A 21771-nucleotide genomic window follows, 5' to 3' on the forward strand; every position below is an offset into this window, starting at 1 on the left:
ACAGAAACATGACACGTACACCTGACCGAGCTTACAAATAACAGTGATAATCGCTGACATACACTTTTGCCAAGAAGATAGGAGTTCTTAGATATACAGGTAACAAAATGAGGCACGATGAAAATGTATACACTAGGAGATACCCTGTTGACGTCGTAACTCAAAGTATACTAGAAAACGTGATATTTGATACAATGTGGGATGTCCCTGCACGGATGTAATATACACTGCCTGACAAAAAAAGTGCCATAAAACAGTTATATCCTCTCTTGAAGCAAGCTGGCCAAAAGTACTTCGAACTGGGCCTTGATATCCTGGATACTGCCACTGGGTCGGAGTTGATGTCAGAGTTCCGTACCACATATGTTTTATCGGGAACAGATCTGAAAATGCTGCAGACCACGGGTGTACCTCAATATCGCGCGCACAGTTCCGGAGCACGTGCCACGTGTGGGTGAGCACTGTCCTGCTGAAAAATGGCACCACGATACTGTCGCATGAGAGGTAACACATGAGGTCGCACAGTGTCCGTTACGTACTTTTGTGCCGTCAGAGATCTCTCAGTGACTACCAGCCGTGACCTGAAGACATAACCAATGGCCTCCTCTGTAGATGACACCAGAGTAACACTACTGCTCCGCTTCAAAACATTGAAAGAATGGGACGTGTCCTCAGGCCAGCGCCGTACTCGCCGACGATGGTCATCGAGGATTGTGAAGAACCGCGATTCATTGCTTAATACAACGCGACGCCATTCATCAACAGTCCCTGCTCCCCAGTCACAGCATCAATCCAGACGCAGCCGGTTTTGTTGTCCTTTTACCGGCGTCCTACGAATGGGGCGTCAGTTCTCTAGTCTGGCTGCTGCTAGTCCCCGATCAATGATGCCTCACAAATCTGGATATTGCACGAGTCGAAGACCCGGCCAAATGGAGACCCAGAATGACGCCTCTTTCAAACTCTTCCAGGTGGTGATGGTGCGACGTATCGGTGTCCTCCACAGTGATCGCTAAACGTCTGACGTTGTTTGCGGGCCTTATATACCCTACGAGGCCTGGTAACAACAGTACACACCAACAACATTCATGCACTCGAGTGGCCGTTCTACCTGTCAAAGAGGACTGCAGTTCTAATCGTTTTGCGTACCCGCCAGTGGTATGTGCGGTCATGAAATTTCACTGAAATCTTACCATGTCCACTGAGTGTTTCACATTTTTGTCAGGCAGTATAGATCGTCAGTGTGGGGTGTACGTGTGACACCCTCGCTTGATAATATCGGACACGCAACGGCTACTGGCAGTGTGGATTAGGCCACCCAACATGGGTTGAAATAATTCCTATCGCCTCTCGACAAATGCCCTGTAGAGGTAAACTGTTGTCCGTGGTGGGTTTTACAGCTAGTGCCACACTTGGTGATTTTCTCCGATCATATTCGCGGTTGAAATGGTCATCGAAGGGTGCCACATTTGAAACAATTGTAATCACGGTGTAGGAAGCCAAGCCGCGCCAAAATAAAAACTCGGTGTCATTCTTGTGACAAAAATCTGTAGCTTCTGCAGTTGTGTTGCAGCCTTCCTTAGACACACACCGTACAAGATGAGTTGCCATTCTAAAGTATTTAGCTGGAGGAACATTATAATGTGTTGTTCGTCCTCGAAGATGACGTAGCACCCTACGGAAATCGTGGATTTATCCAGTTATTCTGAACCGTCCAATTAAAGGAAAAAATGTGTCGTTACACAAGTAACTTAGGGACTATTTCGAGAAATTATTTTGTTACTGCCGTTTTTGTGTAACATCTCTCGACTTACAGTTGTCGAATATTGAAACCCAGTTATGTGATTGTGTTGGTTCAGAAGAAAAACTTGCAGTAACAATGATCTAAGTTTCGGTATTAAATCGAGTAAATAATTATGAAAATAAAGTTTTCTTAAAAGCTCCTGTTAATTGCTTAATCGCTTCTCATATTCTGAGAATGGCAACCGCTGTACTGTTTTCAGACATCACGACACACGGAAGAAACAAAGTACACCAAACCTCGTAGTTACCGCGCGATTGGCAGTAAAAAGCAGCCTAGTGTGGCAACGACACCAACGAAGTTGCCCCATAAGGGAACAATGCTGCTTCAATGTTGGCCACTTCCACAATATTGACATGGTTATAACGTTTCCAATTGGTGCGCCAGATGAACAGAAATAAGTCCCCGGACCCGTCCACAATTTTTGTGTCGACTGACGGTGGGAAGTACACCACATCTCCTGACACAGACACTACATTTATGTGACTGGAATGCCCCTGGCAGGAGGACGAGCGCACAGAGCACCCTCCCGAAACCGTAGATACACGAAGTCCGTTACGACGGCAAGTGCTGTGCTGGTCAGTGGCGTTTGAGCGTCCTGGCTCTCGATTACAGTAGCTAGTCGACCTTGCCCACGTCGCCACCGAATGTTTCCTCCCTCCTGACACCTTTTAAGCTGCCACGACCTAACGTGAAGGACGATATGCAATTCCTAGCCAACTACAAAAGTAAACCTACGATCCAGCCATGCGTAATGTCATCCAAATGTGGTAACTGGACCATCTTGTTAAACTTGAGATGTTTCTGTCCGGTTCCGTCATAGATACGTCCACTCATTGTTGAAACGTTTTCGTTATTCTCGAAGATCCCTACGCTTTCGAACATAAATGCAGTTGATTCGAATCTTGATAATAGTAGAACTTGTCAATTCAATTTAGAAGTCTGATCATGTAGAACTAGCAAGTTTCATGGATCATTTGTACAATTAATCGTAATGATGTGTAACGAATTTCATACTCATATTATCCATAAGTGTGTAAATATGGTTACATGTTGCCCATTTACAAGTCCTTTTTTTATGTCCAGATGTGAATTAGAAATTCCTGCCCACCCTCTTTTATGTGTTATACAAACAGAAATGTTTTTACAGAATGAAGCAGTTGTCAAGGAGAAACTTCATCTTGTTTTCAAACTTAACTTTGGTATCTGTCGGAAATTTTATGTCATTGGGTATGTGATAAGAAATTTGTCGTAGTAGCATTATGCGCTCTTTTTGCTAAAGATAGCCTTAACGTGAAACAGTGAATGCTATTTTTTCTTCTCGTGTTGTAATTATGTATGTCATTGTTCTTTTTGAACTGTAGAGGATTATTTACAGCAAACTTCATGAGGAAATACGTATACTGTAAATAAATACTGTAATTCCTAATTCCTGAAACGTATGTCTGCAAGATGATCGTGGGTAAGCGCCACACATTGCTTTTACTGCGCGATTTTTAGCATTGAAAACATTGTTTCTTACAGTTGAGTTACCCTAAAATATTATTCCATACGACGTTACTGAATGAAAATAAGCAAAATATGTTTTTTACTGATTTTTATATCAACAAGATATGCAATTATTCTAAGCCGAATATGGGAGTTCTGAACTGCTTTAGCAGTTCTAAATATGTTTTTTCCAGTTTGAATCCCATCAATAAGACACCCAAAAATTTTTAAGTGTCCACCCTAGTTGTTATTTCGTCACCATCTATTAGAATCATCACCAGTAAACCTCCGATTCTTTAAAGAATCGAGCTCCCATGTGTACAACAGCGTCAAACGTCTCATTAATTTGCATATTTGTTAATGTGTTAAATATTACAAGTGTCACTAGCATTGTAATCATTACAAACATATATACAACAACAGATAAAATGGCAAGCAATGTTCTCAAAAATGGTCTTCGGCATGTAAGCGAGAAAAAAAAATTGGAAAACGTTTGAAATTGTTCTTAAAGGTCCACAGCTCGTGGTCGTGCGGTAGCGTTCTCGCTTCCCACGCCCGGGTTCCCGGGTTCGATTCCCGGCGGGGTCAGGGATTTTCTCTGCCTCGTGATGACTGGGTGTTGTGTGCTGTCCTTAGGTTAGTTAGGTTTAAGTAGTTCTAAGTTCTAGGGGACTGATGACCATAGATGTTAAGTCCCATAGTGCTCAGAGCCATTTGAACCATTTTTTTGTTCTTAAAGTTAGTTGGAAGTCTCTAAATTTTCTCATTATGAAACACTGGACGAATATAGCTTAGGTAATTTGCGCTCCATTTTAAGCAAAATCAAGTTTTTCATGCGTCTGGATGTTAATGACGTCATATTTCCTGACGTGTGTCGTACAGTGGTGTAATTTTGCAGGTACATTCAATGATGTATGTAGATACTGCCTCCAAAGTGTGTTACGAATAGCTTTAGCAGTTAAGAAGTGACAGATTAGAACTTCATCCCCGATTCTGAAGTTTGACTGAAGAACAGCGAAAATGTCGTAGTAATCGGTAAACTTCTTTCTTTCATCATTTTGTGGGGATGGGGTCAGCGAGAAAGTGTTTCGTAAAGGTTCCAGGTTATATATAAGATTTGTTGAAAGTCGCTAAGTACTCTACATTATAAAATACTGGGTGAATAAAACCCGGGCATGTGCACACAATCAGTTACACTTCCTCAAAGTCAAACACACAGTTTCTCAGGTTACCTTCCATTAGGAAAGTGGGTGCACTCAGCGACTGCCATGTGAATTATAAATTATAGAGCGCAGCAATCAGTTCTAGCTGAAATAATTGTCTTATTCTGTCAAACGTTTGATATAAAATTATAGCGCTTAATGAGTAGATTATTACATCATTTTAAATATGATCAGGAATTACTTGAAATATTGAAAATGAATGGGCAACCTGCAACTGGAACAGGGTTCCGGGATTATCGTTTAGTAATGTAGATTGATATAATAGCTCTAGATGTGCAGAACTGAACATGTCTCGATTTGAAATTGAGAGAGACCATTTGCCGAAGACCATTTTTGAGAACATTGCTTGCCATTATATCTGTTGTTGTATGTATGTTTGTAATGATTACAATGCTAGTGAAACTTGCAAAAAGAACTAATTCTTTATGTATGTACGTGTGTGTGTGTGTGTGTGTGTGTGTGTGTGTGTGTGTGTGTGTGTGTGTGTGTAACTCCAATTTTGTATTGGTATTATGATCAGCAACTCATTGTGTTCGTAATTTATTAATTAAGGTTTCCATCAGTTTTCTGAAGATTTTCATTCATTCGCAAACTTTTACCTACGTTAGAAGCTACACTGTTATTAACAAAACATGAAATACAAAATGCTTAGTTACACTGATAATTTTCGAGCAATCTGCGTGCACAGATTAGAGCAGTGCAGTAAATCTTTTATGACCTATGTGCATTAGTGATGTTTAATTGTTCATAATAGATGCGTTGTACACCAGTTCGATTAACACATGTTATTTGACTGTGTTGTGATTGTATTGGTACAGGCATCTTTAGTTGTTTATACATTCAAATTTGACGGGTGCCTTCAGTGTCTTTTCATATGTCAATGTGCGCTCCCCCTCCCCCTCCCTCCCTCCCTCCCTCCATCCCTCCCTCCACCCCTCCCTCCCTCCCTCCACCCCTCCCCCGCCCCTTCCCCCTCCCGAGTTCATAGTGTTAAAATTAAATACATAGATGCTGTATTGAGACAGGTCTTAGTCATTGTCGTATTACTGTTATGCTTGGTCGCCAGCTAACTGATTTACTGGATCATAAACCATTTTTAAAAAGTAGAAAAAAATTATTTATTTAAATTTGAAGTGCTTGAGACCTTAAAAGTTAAGCACGATGACGGAATAAATTAGGTAAGACATTCATATTTTGCCCAAATAAGCGGAGTTACCACCTCGAACAGATATCCAGGAACTCAAGAGATAGTGACGTCATAGGTGCGTAGATTCGTCATGCGCTGCCTCGTGCGGAAAAACGCGTTACTACGTTCTTCCTACAAGAGGACAAAATGTTCAAAGTAAGAATTGAACGGTGACGGTGACGTCATCGGCAGGAGGAACATTGCAAAAAATGTTCAGATGTGTGTGAAATCTTATGGGACTCATCAGTCCCTAAGCTTACACACTACTTATCCTAAATTATCCTAAGGACAAACACACACACCCATGCCCGAGGGAGGACTCGAACCTCCGCCGGGACCAGCCGCACGAGGAACATTGCATGTCACGGTAATTGTTGACCGCTGGTAGCAACGAAAGGGATGTCTAGACTCGCAAGACTTGGTAATCACATTGCAATCATCGTAACATTTATGTGAACTTTCACAGGAAAAGCACCGATAAATTAAGATCAAAACCCTATCCATACCAATAGGTGCGTAGGGTCTTAGGAGTGCGCGCATCTGACACATCAGCACATTTTCGTCGGCATGGGTGGAAGTTCCTCCTCTTTGCATGACACTTGTGTTACATTTTTACGTAACTATGTGGGTACACATTCTTGCAGAAGGTGAAGCGACGTAAGTGTTCCGTAAGAACGATACAGTCAGTGGACTATTCCCAATTATGTGTTGGTAAAGGTTTCTATCTTATAAGCCCATCGATGAATTTCTAACTTTTTGAGATTGCTGATGGTAATGGCGCGTCTGAGTACACACACTGGGACAATGAATACATTTTAACGTCTTAAACATCAGTTATACTTTCAATTATGGCAGTAATTCAGAAAGCATTACCTGATGTAAAGCAGTTGAAGTAAAACGCTTTTCAAGAACCCATGTGTGGAGTTGGTGAACCGCCGGGGTAGTCACTCGCGTTAGAACACCGTTTCCGGGATTCTCGGAACTACCGGCTTGGATCGAATCCACCCAGCGGATTGAGGAAGAGGGCCAGTGTGACGGCGTCAGGCTGTGGGTTTTAGGCGGTTTCCCATGCTCTACCGGGCGAACAGGCCGACCGGGCTGCAAGTCGTGTCCCGCCTGTTACGCGATTCGCAAAAGCATTCACACACTTTCAGATGGGAGAACATCAGTCGCATCCAGACGGGGTAGACGAATTCTGTCGGGGAGGAGAAGGGGTGGCAACAGGAAGGGCATCCGGCCACACACTGCCACTAACATTACTAAATCCCACCGAGCGAGGTGGCGCAGTTGGTAGCACACTGGACTAGCATTCGGGAGGACGACAGTTCAATCCCGCGTCCGGTCGTCCTGATTTAGGTTTCCCGTGATTCCCCTAGATCACTTCAGGCAAATGCCGGGATGGTTCCTTTGAAAGGGCACGGCCGACTTCCTTCCCCATCCTTTCCTAAACAGAGCTTGTGCTCCGTCTCTAATGACCTCGTTGTCGACGGGACGTTAAACACTAATCTCCTCCCCTCCTCCTCCCATTACCAAATCCAGACTAACCTGCCGGCCCTGTGAAGACACGGGGTAAGGCCAGGAGAAAGATGAAAATGAAAACCCTTTCACTTTATATTATTTAACACAGCGTCATCATATTTGTTTCACTTTCACTGAATATTTTAGTTTAAAGGCGTTAATTCCATTCATTGTTTACTGGTGGAGAATAAATTATCACGAAAATTAACTACTCCTGTAGAAATGGAGTTGAACGATCTGATGGACAAATTATTTATTTTGGTACGTAGTCATAGAAAATGGTTGTTGAATTTGTCAGATGAAATCACAGCCTGAAACGCAGTGATATTTTTCAACCGAACTCAAGCGAAAGGCTAATAATGGAGCACTTCACGCATTTGTAAGTACACTGACCACAGTTGTTTCATAGAGCACAACATTTGCTCCGCTAGTAAGTTTTTTTTTTTTTTTTAGCAGGATGGCGACTTTAGTCTGCAAAATCTGGAACATAGGGAATTATCAGTGAGTTCCGAAACACTCTGGGAAATATGAGGGACTTTAAAGGGAGTACAGTTGTTTGTTTTAGAACAAATGTTAAGAAATATTGTGCTAAAAATGACTGCGAGATTCTGTTTCGAAAACAATCGGTTGTGGAGTCGAAAATTCAAGTAGGTCATTGAATTTCTGTTACGTTTACTGCTCGACAGCCGCTACTTCGGGCCCGCTGACGACTCAGGAGGGTCTCAATTATTGTAAGTGGGGTCTTCGGTTTCAGATCGCTTTCCCTTCGCAAGAGTTTGAGGGACAGAAAGTGTAGCTTGCGAATGTCATTAGCACAGAAACAAAGCTGGATTTTCTTAATTTTATGAAATATGCATGTGGAGCTATTTTTATAGATCAGCGTTGAATGTCCAGGAATCATTTTACTAATTTCGGTACAAGTAGTTATTCGCCGACATTCTTCGAGTGTCATACGCCAGATCAGAAATGATCCTAGTATAAAAACCGTCAGATTTGAATCATGATAACGCGTCTTTGCTATCAACGTATATTAATATTATGTTGGCCGGCCGCTGTGACCGAGCGGTTCTAGGCACCTTAGTCCGGAACCGCGCTGCTGCTACGGTTGCAGGTTCGAATCCTGCCTCGGGCATGGATGTGTGTGAGGTCCTTAGGTTAGTTAGGTTTAAGTAGTTCTAAGTTCTAGGGGACGGATGACCTCAGATGATAAGTCCCATAGTGCTTGGAGCCATTTGAACCATTTTATATTATGTTGCAGTAGCTGTGTTACAAAGTAATACGACTGAATATTATTTCTCGAACAACAAAAATCGTAAATTTCGTACACAGCTTGTTTTCAGTCGTAGCTGAACTTGGAATAAACATTTTATTGGTGATGGGGCAACCCAAAAATTTGCGGTCGTGAAAACTAGCATAGTAAAACTTGCTTTCACATACAACAAAAACTGATTCCGGGAGAAATGAAATTTCAGCCTAGAAATCATTTATTGAAGCAAAGTCGCCGCCCTTTTTAAACACTCGAGCTGTAAATGTTTAGCACAAAAGAAAGTCTGTTGCTGGAAATAAATTTTAGTTTGTTGGTTTTGTTATATTGGGTAATCTGGAGTAAATGTTGCAACTGTTAAAACCATAGAAATACGAGACAGGTGTTGGGTACTTACTTGGCATGGGCGGTGGTGGCATGGGCGGTGGTGGTGCCGGCGGTTTCAGTTGCACCATAATTGGAGGTGTCGGTGGAGCCTTCTTTGTCGGTGAGTCCATCTTCGTCTCCACTTTCCTGAGATTGGGCTGTTCCCACGGTACTTTGGGTTTCGGCGGGGGTTCTCTATTTATTTCGAGGGTAAGCTTCTCGCGCGGCTTGGGCGCCGGAGGCTCTTCCTTTTGCACCTGTACCGTCCTCTCCCTGGGTCTGGGCTCCTCTCTGTTGTTAACGGGAAGTGAAGTCCGTTCTCTCGGCTTGGGCTCCTCCCTCGCTACCGGCCTGAGGTCGTCTCGCGCCGTGGCGACGCTAGAAGGCCCGTTCTCCTCCCTCGGAGGGGCAGAGCGCTGTCGCGACTCGAGCTGTATGGGGCGCACCCGTGGCTCCTGGCCAATGGAGTCCTGCCGCTGGAGCCTGCTGAGGCGCGGCACGTGCTCCAGCTGCTCCTTGGCGAGGCGCAGCTGCTCCTTGGTGGACGCCGCCGCGTTGATCACGTCCTGCCGCAGCCTCTGCTCCGGCGTCGAGACCTTCCTGGTGGGAGGCCCCGGCGGAGCGGAGGCCTGCTCGGGCGTCGACGTCTTTCTCGGCGGGCCCGGCGGTTGGGGCGTCGCCGTCGTCGTTGTCGTCGCCACGGTGCTTGCCGGCCGGGTAGGCGACAGACCGTTCTCTCGCGGCTGCGATGGAATGATGGTTATCTTGCTCTGCTTGCGCACAGGGCTTTGCTGTGGCTGCTGTTGCTGCTGCGGCTGCCCAGCCGGTGAAGTCTGTTGCTGCGTCTTGTTCTGCAGCGGCTGCTGCTGCACCTTGTTCGGAACTGGTTGCGATTGTGGTTGTGGTTGCTGTTGCTGCACCTTGTTCTGGGCTGGCTGTGGCGGTTGATTCTGCTGGGCCTTGTTCTGGACTGGCTGTGGTGGTTGATGTTGTTGAGCCCTGTTCTGGGCTGGCTGCGGTGGTTGATGTTGTTGAGCCTTGTTCTGGGCAGGTTGTGGTGGTTGATGTTGTTGAGCCTTGTTCTGGGCAGGTTGTGGTGGTTGAAGCTGTTGTGCCTTGTTCTGAACTGGCTGGGATGGTTGGTGCTGCTGTTGTGCCTTGTTCTGGACTGGTTGTGCCGGCTGATGCTGCTGGGCTTTGTTCTGGGGTGGTTGTTGCTGCTGTATCTTATTCTGGACTGGTTGCTGTTGTTGCTGCTGCTGCTGCTGCGGCGGCGGCTGGGTAGTTCTGTTCTGGGCTTGCAGTATTGGGGGCTGCTGTTGAGGCTGCCGCGGCGAGTTGTGTTGCGGCTGTGGCGCCGGCCTCGGTTCCTCCCTGTTGGACGCCGGAAGTGAAGTCCTGTCCCTGGGCCGGGGCTCCTCCCTCGTTATAGGGACGACTTTCTCCTTGGGCCTGGGCTCCTCCCTCACGATGGGCACCGTCCTCTCCTTGGGCGGCGGCTGCTGCTGCTGCGGTGGCGGCTGCTGCTGCTGCTGCTGTGGTGGCGGCTGCTTGGCAGTGGCGGTGGCAGGGGCGGTGGCGTTGGCGGTGTTGTGGGTGACGGGCGGCGGCTGCGGACCGTCTGCGAACAGGAAGGGAAGGCGCATAGCGCGCGGGCCGTGACTGGAGCGCCAGCTGCTAGCTGCCGCGTGCGGCGCCGCCGCGGCTCGCCTCGTCCCGCCGCAGTTCGGCTCGCCTGGCTGACTGGCCGGCCGCCAGCACCGCCCCCCGCCCCCCGTCCCCGCCCCTGTACCTCCTCACCGTGTTGTTGTTTGCCTCTGGCAGAGCGCGCCGCGACGCCCCGTGCTGCCCATCCAGATAGGGGGTGTCGCCTCTCGCCCTGTAGGGCGCGGGGCTTTGCGAGCGCTTATGCCGCGGCTAATTACCTTAAAACCAACCACGTTTCTGTGTACGTGTGGCTCGCTGGCTAACAAGGGCAGCGTTCACCTAACCGATCGCCGATTTTATTCATTCTTTCGCAGGGCTATAGTCCACACTTGGCTGTAACAAATTGTGCTCTAGTACGATGCGCTTCTATGGCATTTTCGAGAAATCCACGTTCAAGGTTTTAAGAACCGTTGAATACTGTATGAGAGCAACAGCGTTAATAAAACCGTATAAGGCGACAAACTACAGGCCGACCCTTACTAACTTGGAGTCACGTAGTTTACTGTCTTTTTTTCTGAAATTCCACCAAGAACTTGCTTCACTACAAAGAATTACGTTTCTTCCGAAAGGAGCAATAATACTAGCGATAATCATTTTGGTACGTTCGTGGTGAGTTATAATAAGAGATCTTAATGAAATTAACATTTAGTTTTCGACACATTAATGCTCCCTGCTCAGAACCTTGTACTTTCTTGTTTTTACCGCCGACAATAACATTTATTTTTTGACATGTGGTTCATAATGTACACTAGAATCTAGATTCTCATTTATGTGGCTGCGGCCGGAAATAGATCCTCCAAGAACGGGACCAACGGCGACCGAAGAAAATCGTTCAACATGACACAAGTGCAGCCCTTCGGCAAATTGCTGGATACTCGTATTTCAGTGCTAGGCCATCCACAAGTGTCAGCGTGCCAACCATTCGACGAAACATCATCGATATGGGCTTCCGAAACAGAAGGCCCACTCGTGTACCCTTGGTGACTGCACGACACACAGCTTTACGTCTAGCCTGGGTCCGTCAACTCCGACATTGGACTGTTGATGACTGGAAACATATTACCTGCTCGGACGAGTCTAGTTTCAAATTGTATCGAGCGGTGGACGTGCACGGGTGTGGAGACAGCCTTATGAATGTTTGGGCCCTGCGTGTCAGCAGGGAACTGTTCGAGATGGTCGATGCTGTCTAATGGTGTGGGGCGTGTGCAGTTGGAGTGATATGGGACCCCTGATACGTCTACATACGACTCCGACAGCTCACACATACGTAAGCATCCTGTCTGATAACCTGCATCTCTTCATTTCCATTGTGCATTCCGACGGACTTGGGCAATTACAGCAGGAATTACAGGCCCATATCACTAACGTTGATTTGCACTAGGGTTTTGGAACACGTTCTGTATTCGAACATTATGAATTGGAACACTATGAATTACCTCGAAGAAAACGATTTATTGACACATAGTCAGAACTGATTCAAGAAATATCGTTCTTGTGAAACACAACTACCTCTTTATACTCATGAAGTAATGAGTGCTATCAACAGGGGATATCAAATTGATTCAATATTTTTAGATTTCCAGAAGGCTTTCGACACCCTTACTGACAAGTGTCCCCTAACCAAACTGTGTGCCTATGGAATATCGCCTCAGTTGTGCGACTGGATTCGTGATTTCCTGTCAGAAAGGTCACAGTTCGTAGTAATAGACGAAAAATCATCGAGTAAAACAGGGGTAATAGCCCCCGTTCCAAAGGGAGTGTTTAGGCCCTCTATTGTTGCTGATCTATATTAATGACATAGGACACAATCTGAGTAGCCGTCTTAGATTGTTTGCAGATGATGCTGTCATTTACCGTCTTGTGAAGTCATCAGATGACCAAAACTAATCGCAGAATGATTTAGATACGATATTTGTGTGGTGCGAAAAGTGGCAATTGACCCTGAATAAAGAAAAGTGTGAAGTTATTCGTATGAGTACTAAAAGAAATTAGCTAAATTTCGATTACGCGATAAGTCACACAAACCTGAAGGCTGTAAATTCAACTAAATACTTAGGGATTACAATTACAAATAACCTAAATTGGAACTATCACGTAGATAGTGTTTAGGGATTACAACTACAAGTAACCTGAACTGGAACGGTCACATAGTGTTGTGCGTAGAGCAAACCAAAGACTGCGATTCATTGGCAGAACACTTACAAGGAGCAACCGGTCTACTAAAGCGACTGCATACACCACATTTGTCCGCCTTATTCAGGAGTATTGCTGTGCTTTGTGGGATCCACATCAGGTGAGACTGACGGATGACACTGAAAAAGTTCAAAGAAGGGCAGCTCGTTTTGTATTATTGCGAAATAGGGGAGATAGTGCCACAGACACGATACGCCAATTGGAGTAGCAATCATTAAAACAAAGGCGTTTTTCGTTGCGACCGGATCTTCTCGTGAAATTTCAATCACCAGTTTTCTCCTCCGATTGCGAAAACATTTTGTTGGCACCCACCTACATACGGAGAAATGACCATCACGATAAAATAAGAGAAATTAGGGCTGTCACAGAAAAATTTGAGTGCTCGTTTTTCCCGCGCGCCGTTCGTGAGTGGAACGGTAGAGAGACAGCTTGAAGGTGGTTCATGAACCCTCTGCCAGGCACTTTATTGTGAATAGCAGAGTAATCACGTAGATGTAGGACAATGTGACACACCACACGTCCAGAATTGCTACACAGTGGCTCCAGGAACACACTTGTGAGTTTAACCACTTCTATTGGCGGCCACCAAACTCCACAGACATGAACATTATTGAGCATATCTGGGATGCCTTGCAACGTGCTGTTCAGAAGAGGTCTCCACCCCCTCATATTCTTAGGGATTTATAGACAGCCCTGCAGGATTCATGGTGTCAATTCCCTCAAGCAGTACTTCAGACATTAGTCGAGTCCATTCCACGTCGTGTTGCAGCACTTCAGCGTACACGATATGAGGCAGGTGTACCATTTTCTTTGGCACTTCAGTGTATACCACATCAAGAAATGTGTAGTGCTGCATACACAGACGGAATTTAATAAATACTTTAAGTAAAACATCCTAGTATGTTTTTTTTCGTTTACAACTGTGCTAGTAAAATGTGAGGCGGAAATTTTGAAACATGCACTCAAACGTCCCCAGCAGGACATATTGGAGTACGTAGGACAACATACAGTTCCCTCGCGGCAGAAAAGGTGAATCAGGGACCATGTAAAATAGCTATTGATTATGCATTATAAACAAAGGAGACGAAACTCATGTGGCAGAGAACTAATGAACCTTTTCTGTAGTCACTTATTTGGATCTCAGAAACTATGAAGGTAATTGTATATAGTACAAGCCAATGTCCTCAGTGCAGTTCCTTCCCTGTTGTGCAGTGTTCGAAAGGTAGTGCGGATGAAACTGGAATTGATCTTCTTTTGTGTGTAGACTGTGTAAACATTCAAATCAATACCAAGTTTGAGACCTCTCGGGCACTATCAAGATGAGCACAGCTTCCTTTTAAAAAAAAATCCCCACTTCTCCATTATTTCTACAGACACAAAATTGGCGAACATTTGCCATAAAAAAATTCAAAGCCATATATCCTAATGCAAACTTGTTTCGGTAACTTTGTAAATGCCAAAGGTTGGAACTTTTGTCAGTCGTTAAGAGATGGAGTGACGCTTCATGTGCTTAGGTGTGAGGATGGTAGTGCATATTACTAGTAGTGACTAAGTCTGGATTTAGAATAAATCAAAGAATGAGGGAATATTAAGCAGCAGCAAAAATGAGATCAGCGATAAACTTAACATCTAAGTTTGGAATCACGTATAGGCGAGGCGAAGGAACTTGGCAACATTGGAGGCAAATTAAAGCGGGACGGACGAAACAAGGCTGATACTGGAAGTACACTAGCACGGGCAGAGAGAGCTGTCCTCGCCAAAAGAAGTTTACTAGTATAAAAGTAAGCCTTGTTTTCAGAAAGAAATTTCTGGCAATGTACGTTTGGAGCACACCACAACACTGTGTGGAAGTGGATCGTGGACTGTGGGAAAACAGGGAAAGAAGAACAGACCTCCACGCTAATGTATCCTGGTCTGCTTACTGTAGTCATGCCTTGCGGCCCCCCCCCCCCTCCCAACCTCCCATTTGCCTCCCTTATCAAACTAATTATTCCATGTTGCCCCAGGATGCTTCCATACTAGCCATGATTTATCTAGCTTTCCCGTACGATACAGCGTCATCACCAAACAGTCGCAGATCGCTGCTCATCCTATACAACAGATTATTTGTGTGCATATTGAACAAGAGCGGTCCTGTCAGACTCCCCTGGCGAACTCCTCACGATACCTTCGTCTCCGATGAGCATCTGCCGTCCAGAACAACGCACTACATCCGTAGGCTCAAACACTCGTCGACAGTGCGGCGTCAGACTGTGTGAAACGCTTTCCGGAAATATAGATATATGATGTTTGCGTGTCGCCGTCGTCAGTGGGTCCCAGGACGTGTTAAAAAGAGTGAGCTCAGACTTGCCCAGGTAATTTTCCGTATTAACTACACTCCAGACAAATACTTTCAGAAAAGACATTCAAACACTAAAATTTATAACAGATGGTAAAATATTTCTCTCTTTCAGAAACTTCTTTCCTGATATTGCCATTCGGCACTTTGTATTGTCTCTACTCCGGCTGTTGTCATTTATTTAGCTGCCCAAATAACAAAACTAATATTCTACTTTACTGTTTCGTTTACCGTTGAGGACAAACAATGTTTCTAACATTTGTAGGGTAAGACTGAGGTTGGAAAATATCCGATAAACCGCCGCACGGATCTCACCCGTGTCTCGACCACCTCCCTGCCTCACAGTCTATCGCGGTTCGCGTTAGGTTGCACTGGCCAAGCAGAAGACTGATGAACAGAGGGCTGGAGCGCGCGCTTGCCTGCGACGGGCGGCTTGGGCCTGGTGAGGCTGTCCCTGCGCGCGGCCAGCGTCCAGGGCGCGGACTGCACGGAGTTGCTGGCCGCCGCCTCCTTGACCCACGGCGGCCGGAACGACGCCCTGGCGCCCGGCGTCTGCGGCTGCTGGCCGGCCGGTGGCGGGGCGCCGCCGTCGCTGCCCCCGCCCCCGCCTCCGCTACCGACTCCCTGCCGCTGCTGCGGCGGCTGGTGCAGGATGGGCATCGGCGCGATGTAGATCGGCGGCCTGCAATCGAAAAGAAAACCAGCATATTTAAAGACAATTTGAGGACTACCCTGTGCCAGTGTTATGGGGCTGTTACTGTTTATGGTACATATAAATTGGAAATTTGGGGAAAGTTCTTATGAGATCAAACTACTAGGGCCGGCCGTTGAGGCCGAACGGTTCTAGGCGCTACAGTCCGGAATCGCGCGACCGCTACTGTCGCAGGTTCGAATCCTGCCTCGGGCATGGATGTGTGTGATGTCCTTAGGTTAGTTAGGTTTAAGTAGTTCTAAGTTCTAGGGGACTGATTACCTCAGATGTTAAGTCCCATAGTGCTCAGAGCCATTTGAACCATTTTTTGGTCCCTACGCTTACGCACTACTTAAACTAACTCTAACTTACGCTAAGGACATCACACACACCCATGCCCGAGGGAGGACTCGAACCTCCGACGTGGGGTACCGCACGGACCGTGAAAAGGTGCCTCAGACGACACGGTTACCCCGCGTGGCTACATATAAATGATGCACTGGATAAAGTCGGGAGCTCCGTGAGCCTACATGTGGATGATGGCATTGTCTGCAGGAACTTTGCAACGCCAGAAAACTGGAGTGAAATGCAGGAAGACCCGCAGGCCAATGATGATTGATGCAGGGAGTGGCAATTGTCACATAATGTAATGTATTTACATAAACAGGTGGAAAGGTACAGGTACTTTCAATTACACTACTGGGGACAAGTCATTGGAAACACTACCGACCATATGATAACCAGGAGTATCCATGCGCAGCAATTTAAAGTGGAACGACGTAAATTTAGTTGTGGGAAAGGTAGAGGGCGTCAGGCTGAGATTCGTTGGAAGGATAATAAGGAAATGTAATACGGTCAAAGACAAAAAAGACACACTACAACGCAATTATCCGTATGGTACGGAAATCAGTAGACGTGATGTATATGTACAGACAAATGATTACAGTTTCGGAAAAAATGTCATATATTCAGAAGAAACAGCTTCACAAATTGAGCAAGTTGATAACATGTTGGTCCAACTTTGGCTCTTATGCAAGCACTTATTCGTCTTAGCACTAATTCACAGAATTATTGAATGTCCTTGTGAGGGATATCGTGCCAGATTCTTTCCAACTGGTGTGTTAGATCGTCGAAATCCCGAACAGCTTGGAGGAGCCTGCTCATAATGCACCAAACCTTCTCAGTTTGGGAGAGATCCGGTAACATCGCTGTCGAAGGTAGGGTTTGGCAAGCTCGAAGACAAGCAGTAGAAACCCTTGCCGTGTGCAGCGGACATTACGTTGCTGAAATGTAAGCCCAGGATGGCTTGCCATAAAGAGCAACAACACGGGGCTTAGAATATCGTCGACGCTGTCCTGCAAGGGTGCCGCGAATTACAACCAAAGGGGTCCTGCTGCTGCGAAGAGAGGCGGCAACGCTGATCGGCACTCCTGGTTGTCGGGCCGTGTAGCGGTTGACAAGCAGTCAGGTCGGTAATCCACCGCTTTCCGGGGAGGCCTTCAGACACCTCTTCGGCCTGGAATCTGTTTGACTAGAGAAGAATTGTTTTCACTGATGAATGCCTTTTCAAACTGATTCCCGACGACCAGTGAAGACGTGTCTGGAGACACCACAGACTGTGATAGGATACTGACGCTGAATGTTGCCTGACATGTGCACTGACAGCCGGAGTGATGATATGGGGTGCCATTTCATTCATAGCAGGACCCCTTTTGTTGTCATCTGCAGCACCCTTACATCAGAATGTACGTCGACGATATTGGACGGTCCGTTTGTTGCCCTTCGTGGCAAGCCATCTTGGACTTGCAGTTCAGTCTGATAATGGCCGCCCGCGCACTGCGAAAGTCTCCACTGCCTGTCTTCGTGCTTGCCAAACCCTACCTTGACCAGCAAGGTCGCCCGATCTCCCCCCAATTGAGAGGGTGTAGATCGTTATAGTGAGAGCCTTCCAACCCACTCGAGATTTTGGCGATCAAAGCGCCAAATGGACCGAATTTGGCACCCTATTCCTTGTCGTTACACTTTAAATCTCTCCGCAAACATACTTCCAAACATTTAGTGGATGTGACTGCTTCCAATGATTTTGTGTAATCATACGATACGGATATTCGTGCCTATTTATGAGCAGTCCGTTACATTGGTTTATGCAGAGGATAAACTGTCAATTGCTGTACCAAGCGTCAATCCTCCGCTGGTGTTAGTACATTTTGCTACAATTTTCTAGCGCTGCGACGTCCCTTTATGCAGCAGACTCATTCGTGAAATGCCTCACGGAATTTCCTACGTTATCCAGTAGGTCGTTTATACACGGCAGTGCGGAACTATATCGAATGCCTTCAGGAAGTCAAGTATCTACCTAGGCGCCTGTATCTGTTGCTTCCTCTTTCTCGTGGACGAACAGAGCGAGCTGAGTTTCACACGATCGTTGCTTTCGGAACCCATGTCGGTTCCTACAAAGGAGATTTTCGGCCTCCAAAAATTTCGTAGTACGCGAGCATAAAACATGTTCCGAAATTCTGCAACAGACTGACGTCAGAAGTATAGGCGTATAGTTTTGTGCGGTTGTGGAATGGTTTGTGCTTTACCCCCATCATCAAGAACGCTTAGCTCCTCCAGTGACACACGGCTGATACACAGTGGCACACGGCTGCTAGAAGATGGACAAGTTCTTCCACATACTCGGTGCAGAATCATATTGGCATCCCGTCAGATCCAGCGAACTATCTGTTGAGCGATTTCAGTTTCTTTTTTAGCCCATGGTCACGTATTTCCTTATGTCATTTTGAAGTTTGTACGACGATTTAAGGGAGGAACTTCAGTGCTACGTTCCTCAGTGAAACTGTTTCGAAAAAAAGGAGTTAGTGTTTCCGTTTTCTCTCTGTCATCTTCCGTTTCGTTGCTAATATGGTCACAGAGTGTACGGCCAGATCACTTCGATCTGCTTACCGATTTAATATAAGACCAAAACTTCTTAGGAGTTTCTGTTACGTTGGTAGATATATTTTATTTTCGAATTCTTTGAGCGCCTCATGCCTGCGTCTCCTTACTATAGTTTTGGCTTCGTTCGGTTTTTATTTGTCTGTTTGTCTTTGACGACGTTTAAATTTGCAACGAAGCTCTTTTTGCTTTCTTAGCAGCTTTCTGACACAGCTGTCGAGGGACGGCGAGTGTTTCCCATCCTGCACACGCCAGACTAAGGCGTCCCGGTAATGCACAACACTGTCAGTGCTGCAGATGAAATTTACACGAGGTAATATGAAATCTGTTTCTCTAAGCATCAGTATCGACCTAAAACGTTATTTTCAGGAGTCGGTGGAACCTCCACAAGAGAGGCGTTGTGCATCGCTATTACTTTTTAAATTCTGAGAGAGTGCGTTGCAGGAAAATTCTGGCAACATTCAACTTCCTCTCAGACATATTTTGCCAAATGAGTACAATGTGGAAATCGGAGAAATTTGATTTCCCTGAATCGCTTAAGGCAGACGCTGGGATGGTTCCTTCGAAAGGGCAAGGCCATTTTCCTTCCCCACCCTGGACACAATCTGAGCTTGTGCTCCGTCTCTGATGACCTCGTTGTCGACGGGACGTTAAACACTAATCTCTTCCTCCTCCGCAGAGAAATTAGAACTCATACGGAAGTTTACAGTCAGCCTCTTTTCCCACCCGACATTTTTGTATGGATCAGGGAAGCGGAGGAAAGGATAAGCTAGTGATGCTAGGTACAACGTCCGCCACATCCTTCTGAGGTGGCTTGCTTAGTATGGGTTTAGCTGGTCACTGTAACTGATGTTGAGAAACTGCTATAGTCAACGAAGCTGAACAAAACTCCAGGGCTCGATAGCGTCCATTTGAGATTCCACAAAGAATCCGCTCCTGACTTACCCTCTCTTTTAACCATATATCCCTCGAGGAAAAGAATCTGTGCCCAGTAGTTGGAAGGGAGATCAGATCACACCGTCTATAAAGTGGGTGACAGAAGTGATCCATAGAACTGCCATCGAACATCACTGCGAAGTGCATCTGTCGTATAATCTTTGAACACATAGTGTGCTCAAAATAAAGAGTTATCTCAAACAAAATAACCTCCTCCGTGCCACCCAGAATCGATTCCGAAAACAACGGCGTGGGAAACGCAACTTACGCTTTTCTCACATGACAACCCGAACGCCATGGATGAAGGCAGTCAGAGACATTCAGTATTTATTGATTTCTGAAAAGTATTTGACCCAGTACCACATCAACACTTAATGAAACTGCCATCATACGGCAGTACCAAACGGGAACTGTTATTGAATTGAGCATTTCAATGTAGGGAGCACGAAACATGTTATTTTAAATGGAGAGTCATGGACAGTTTCAGTTACGCTCCAAGGAATTATGTTGAACCCTTTCTGTTGATTTTGTATGTTAATAACCTACCAGAGAATATTAAGAGTAACCTCAGACTTAGCCCGCCCGTTTAGCCGTGCGGTCTGACGCACTGCTTCCCGAGCGGGAAGCCGTGCCGGTCCCCGGCACGAATCCGCCTGGCGGATTAGTGTTGAGGTCCGGTGTGCCGGCCAGTCTGTGGGTGGTGTTTAAGGCGGTTTTCTATTTGCCTTGATGAATGCGAGCTGGTTCCACTTATTCCGCCTCAGTTACGCTATGTTGGCGATTGTTGCGCAAACACTATCTCCACGTACGCGTACACCATAATTACTCTACCACGCAAGTATTGGGGTTACACTCGTCTGGAATGAGACGTTCCCGGGGGTCCACTGGGGACCGAACTGCACAATAACCCTGGGTTTGGTGTGGGGCGGCGGTGGGGTGAGCGGATTGCTGTGGCCTGTTGTGGGGTTCTGAGGGCTACGGCGGCGACGAAGCCTCTCCGTCGTTTCTAGGTCCCCCAGTTCAATACAATACAACCTCAGACATTTTAGTGATGATACAGTATTATCTGAAAAACATGGGACAAACATCCAATGATATTTTGGTAAGATTTCGACGTAATGTGAAGGTTGACAACTTGCTTCAAATGTTCGGAAACGAAAAAGTGTGCACTTCACAGTACAGAGAAACAATATGAGAAGGCGTAGTTAAAACAAATGGCACACTTCGATTTTTTGGCAGGATGCTGAGGAAAATGCACTGACTAAAAAAAAAAAGAAAGTTGCATACTAAATACTCGTGCAAACCATTCTAGAACACTGCTCAAGTGCATGGGTCCCTCACACGTGGGACTGCCAGCGGACGTTGAACGTATACAAAGACGTATGGCGACAGGTTCCTTGATCTATGGGAGATCATGACGAAGATACTGAAATACTTGAACTGCCAGATGCTTGAAGGTAGACGCCATACATTCCGCGAAAGCCTGCATCAAAAGTCTCCAGAGCCAAGATTAGGTGAGGAACTTTGAACCACCTTCCGTAGGGACCACGAGGACAAGACGACTAATCAGAACCCGCCTTGAGGCGTTTAAGCAGTCATTCTTCACACGCTACACACGAATGTGGAAAGAGAAGAAACTCTGATAAGTGAGTGTGAAGTACCATTCGCCATGCACTTTACAGTTGTTGCCAGAGTATATATGAAGGCGCATCCCACTGAAGATTTCGCGATTTGTAGCACACGACCAGTTTGTGCCGCTCTGTTCTGTTGGCGCAAGGTGATAGTAGCGCATTCTTGGAAGACGCTCTGGTCACTGCAGGATCGGTATACCAATTGAATGTCGTCGTCTGAGACCGAGAGCTTTCCCCCTCTGCCAGTCTTGCCTGGCTTCGTTTACCTACAGCACTCTTACACTATGTCGCCTAATTTTGCGTGCAAAAGCAAATGTGCTGTATATTCAGGACCTGAACGCGAACTGTTCGTAAGAAGGGTAACAGAATGAGTGTACGCAACCACCGATGGGTCTCTATCGTTACATTTCCCGTAGTTAATATTTATGGAGAAATGTGAACCGACTCCATCAGACACAATCGTGGATTTTATTAAAACGCAAGATGCATTTCCAA

The 21771-nt window shown here is 46.0% G+C and overlaps 2 protein-coding genes across 5 annotated transcripts in view; one reads left to right on the forward strand and one right to left on the reverse strand.

Annotated features, from left to right (window-relative positions):
• The window catches only part of LOC126101165 (trichoplein keratin filament-binding protein), a 796043-nt gene that overhangs the window by 122968 nt on the left and 651304 nt on the right, over positions 1–21771 (forward strand). The gene's annotated exons all lie outside the window — the stretch shown is intronic.
• Positions 1–21771, reverse strand: part of LOC126101164 (trichohyalin-like) — a 223276-nt gene that overhangs the window by 87811 nt on the left and 113694 nt on the right. Inside the window, exons 2-3 of the mRNA XM_049911859.1 lie at positions 15501–15763; positions 8875–10464 (exon numbers count right to left, since the gene is read on the reverse strand). Coding sequence (XP_049767816.1) covers positions 8875–10464; positions 15501–15741 — 1831 coding nt within the window. The 5' untranslated portion in view covers positions 15742–15763. The remainder of the gene's footprint in view (positions 1–8874; positions 10465–15500; positions 15764–21771) is intronic.

This window comes from Schistocerca cancellata, chromosome 9, assembly GCF_023864275.1.
Source record: "Schistocerca cancellata isolate TAMUIC-IGC-003103 chromosome 9, iqSchCanc2.1, whole genome shotgun sequence".
Classification (NCBI taxonomy): domain Eukaryota; kingdom Metazoa; phylum Arthropoda; class Insecta; order Orthoptera; family Acrididae; genus Schistocerca; species Schistocerca cancellata.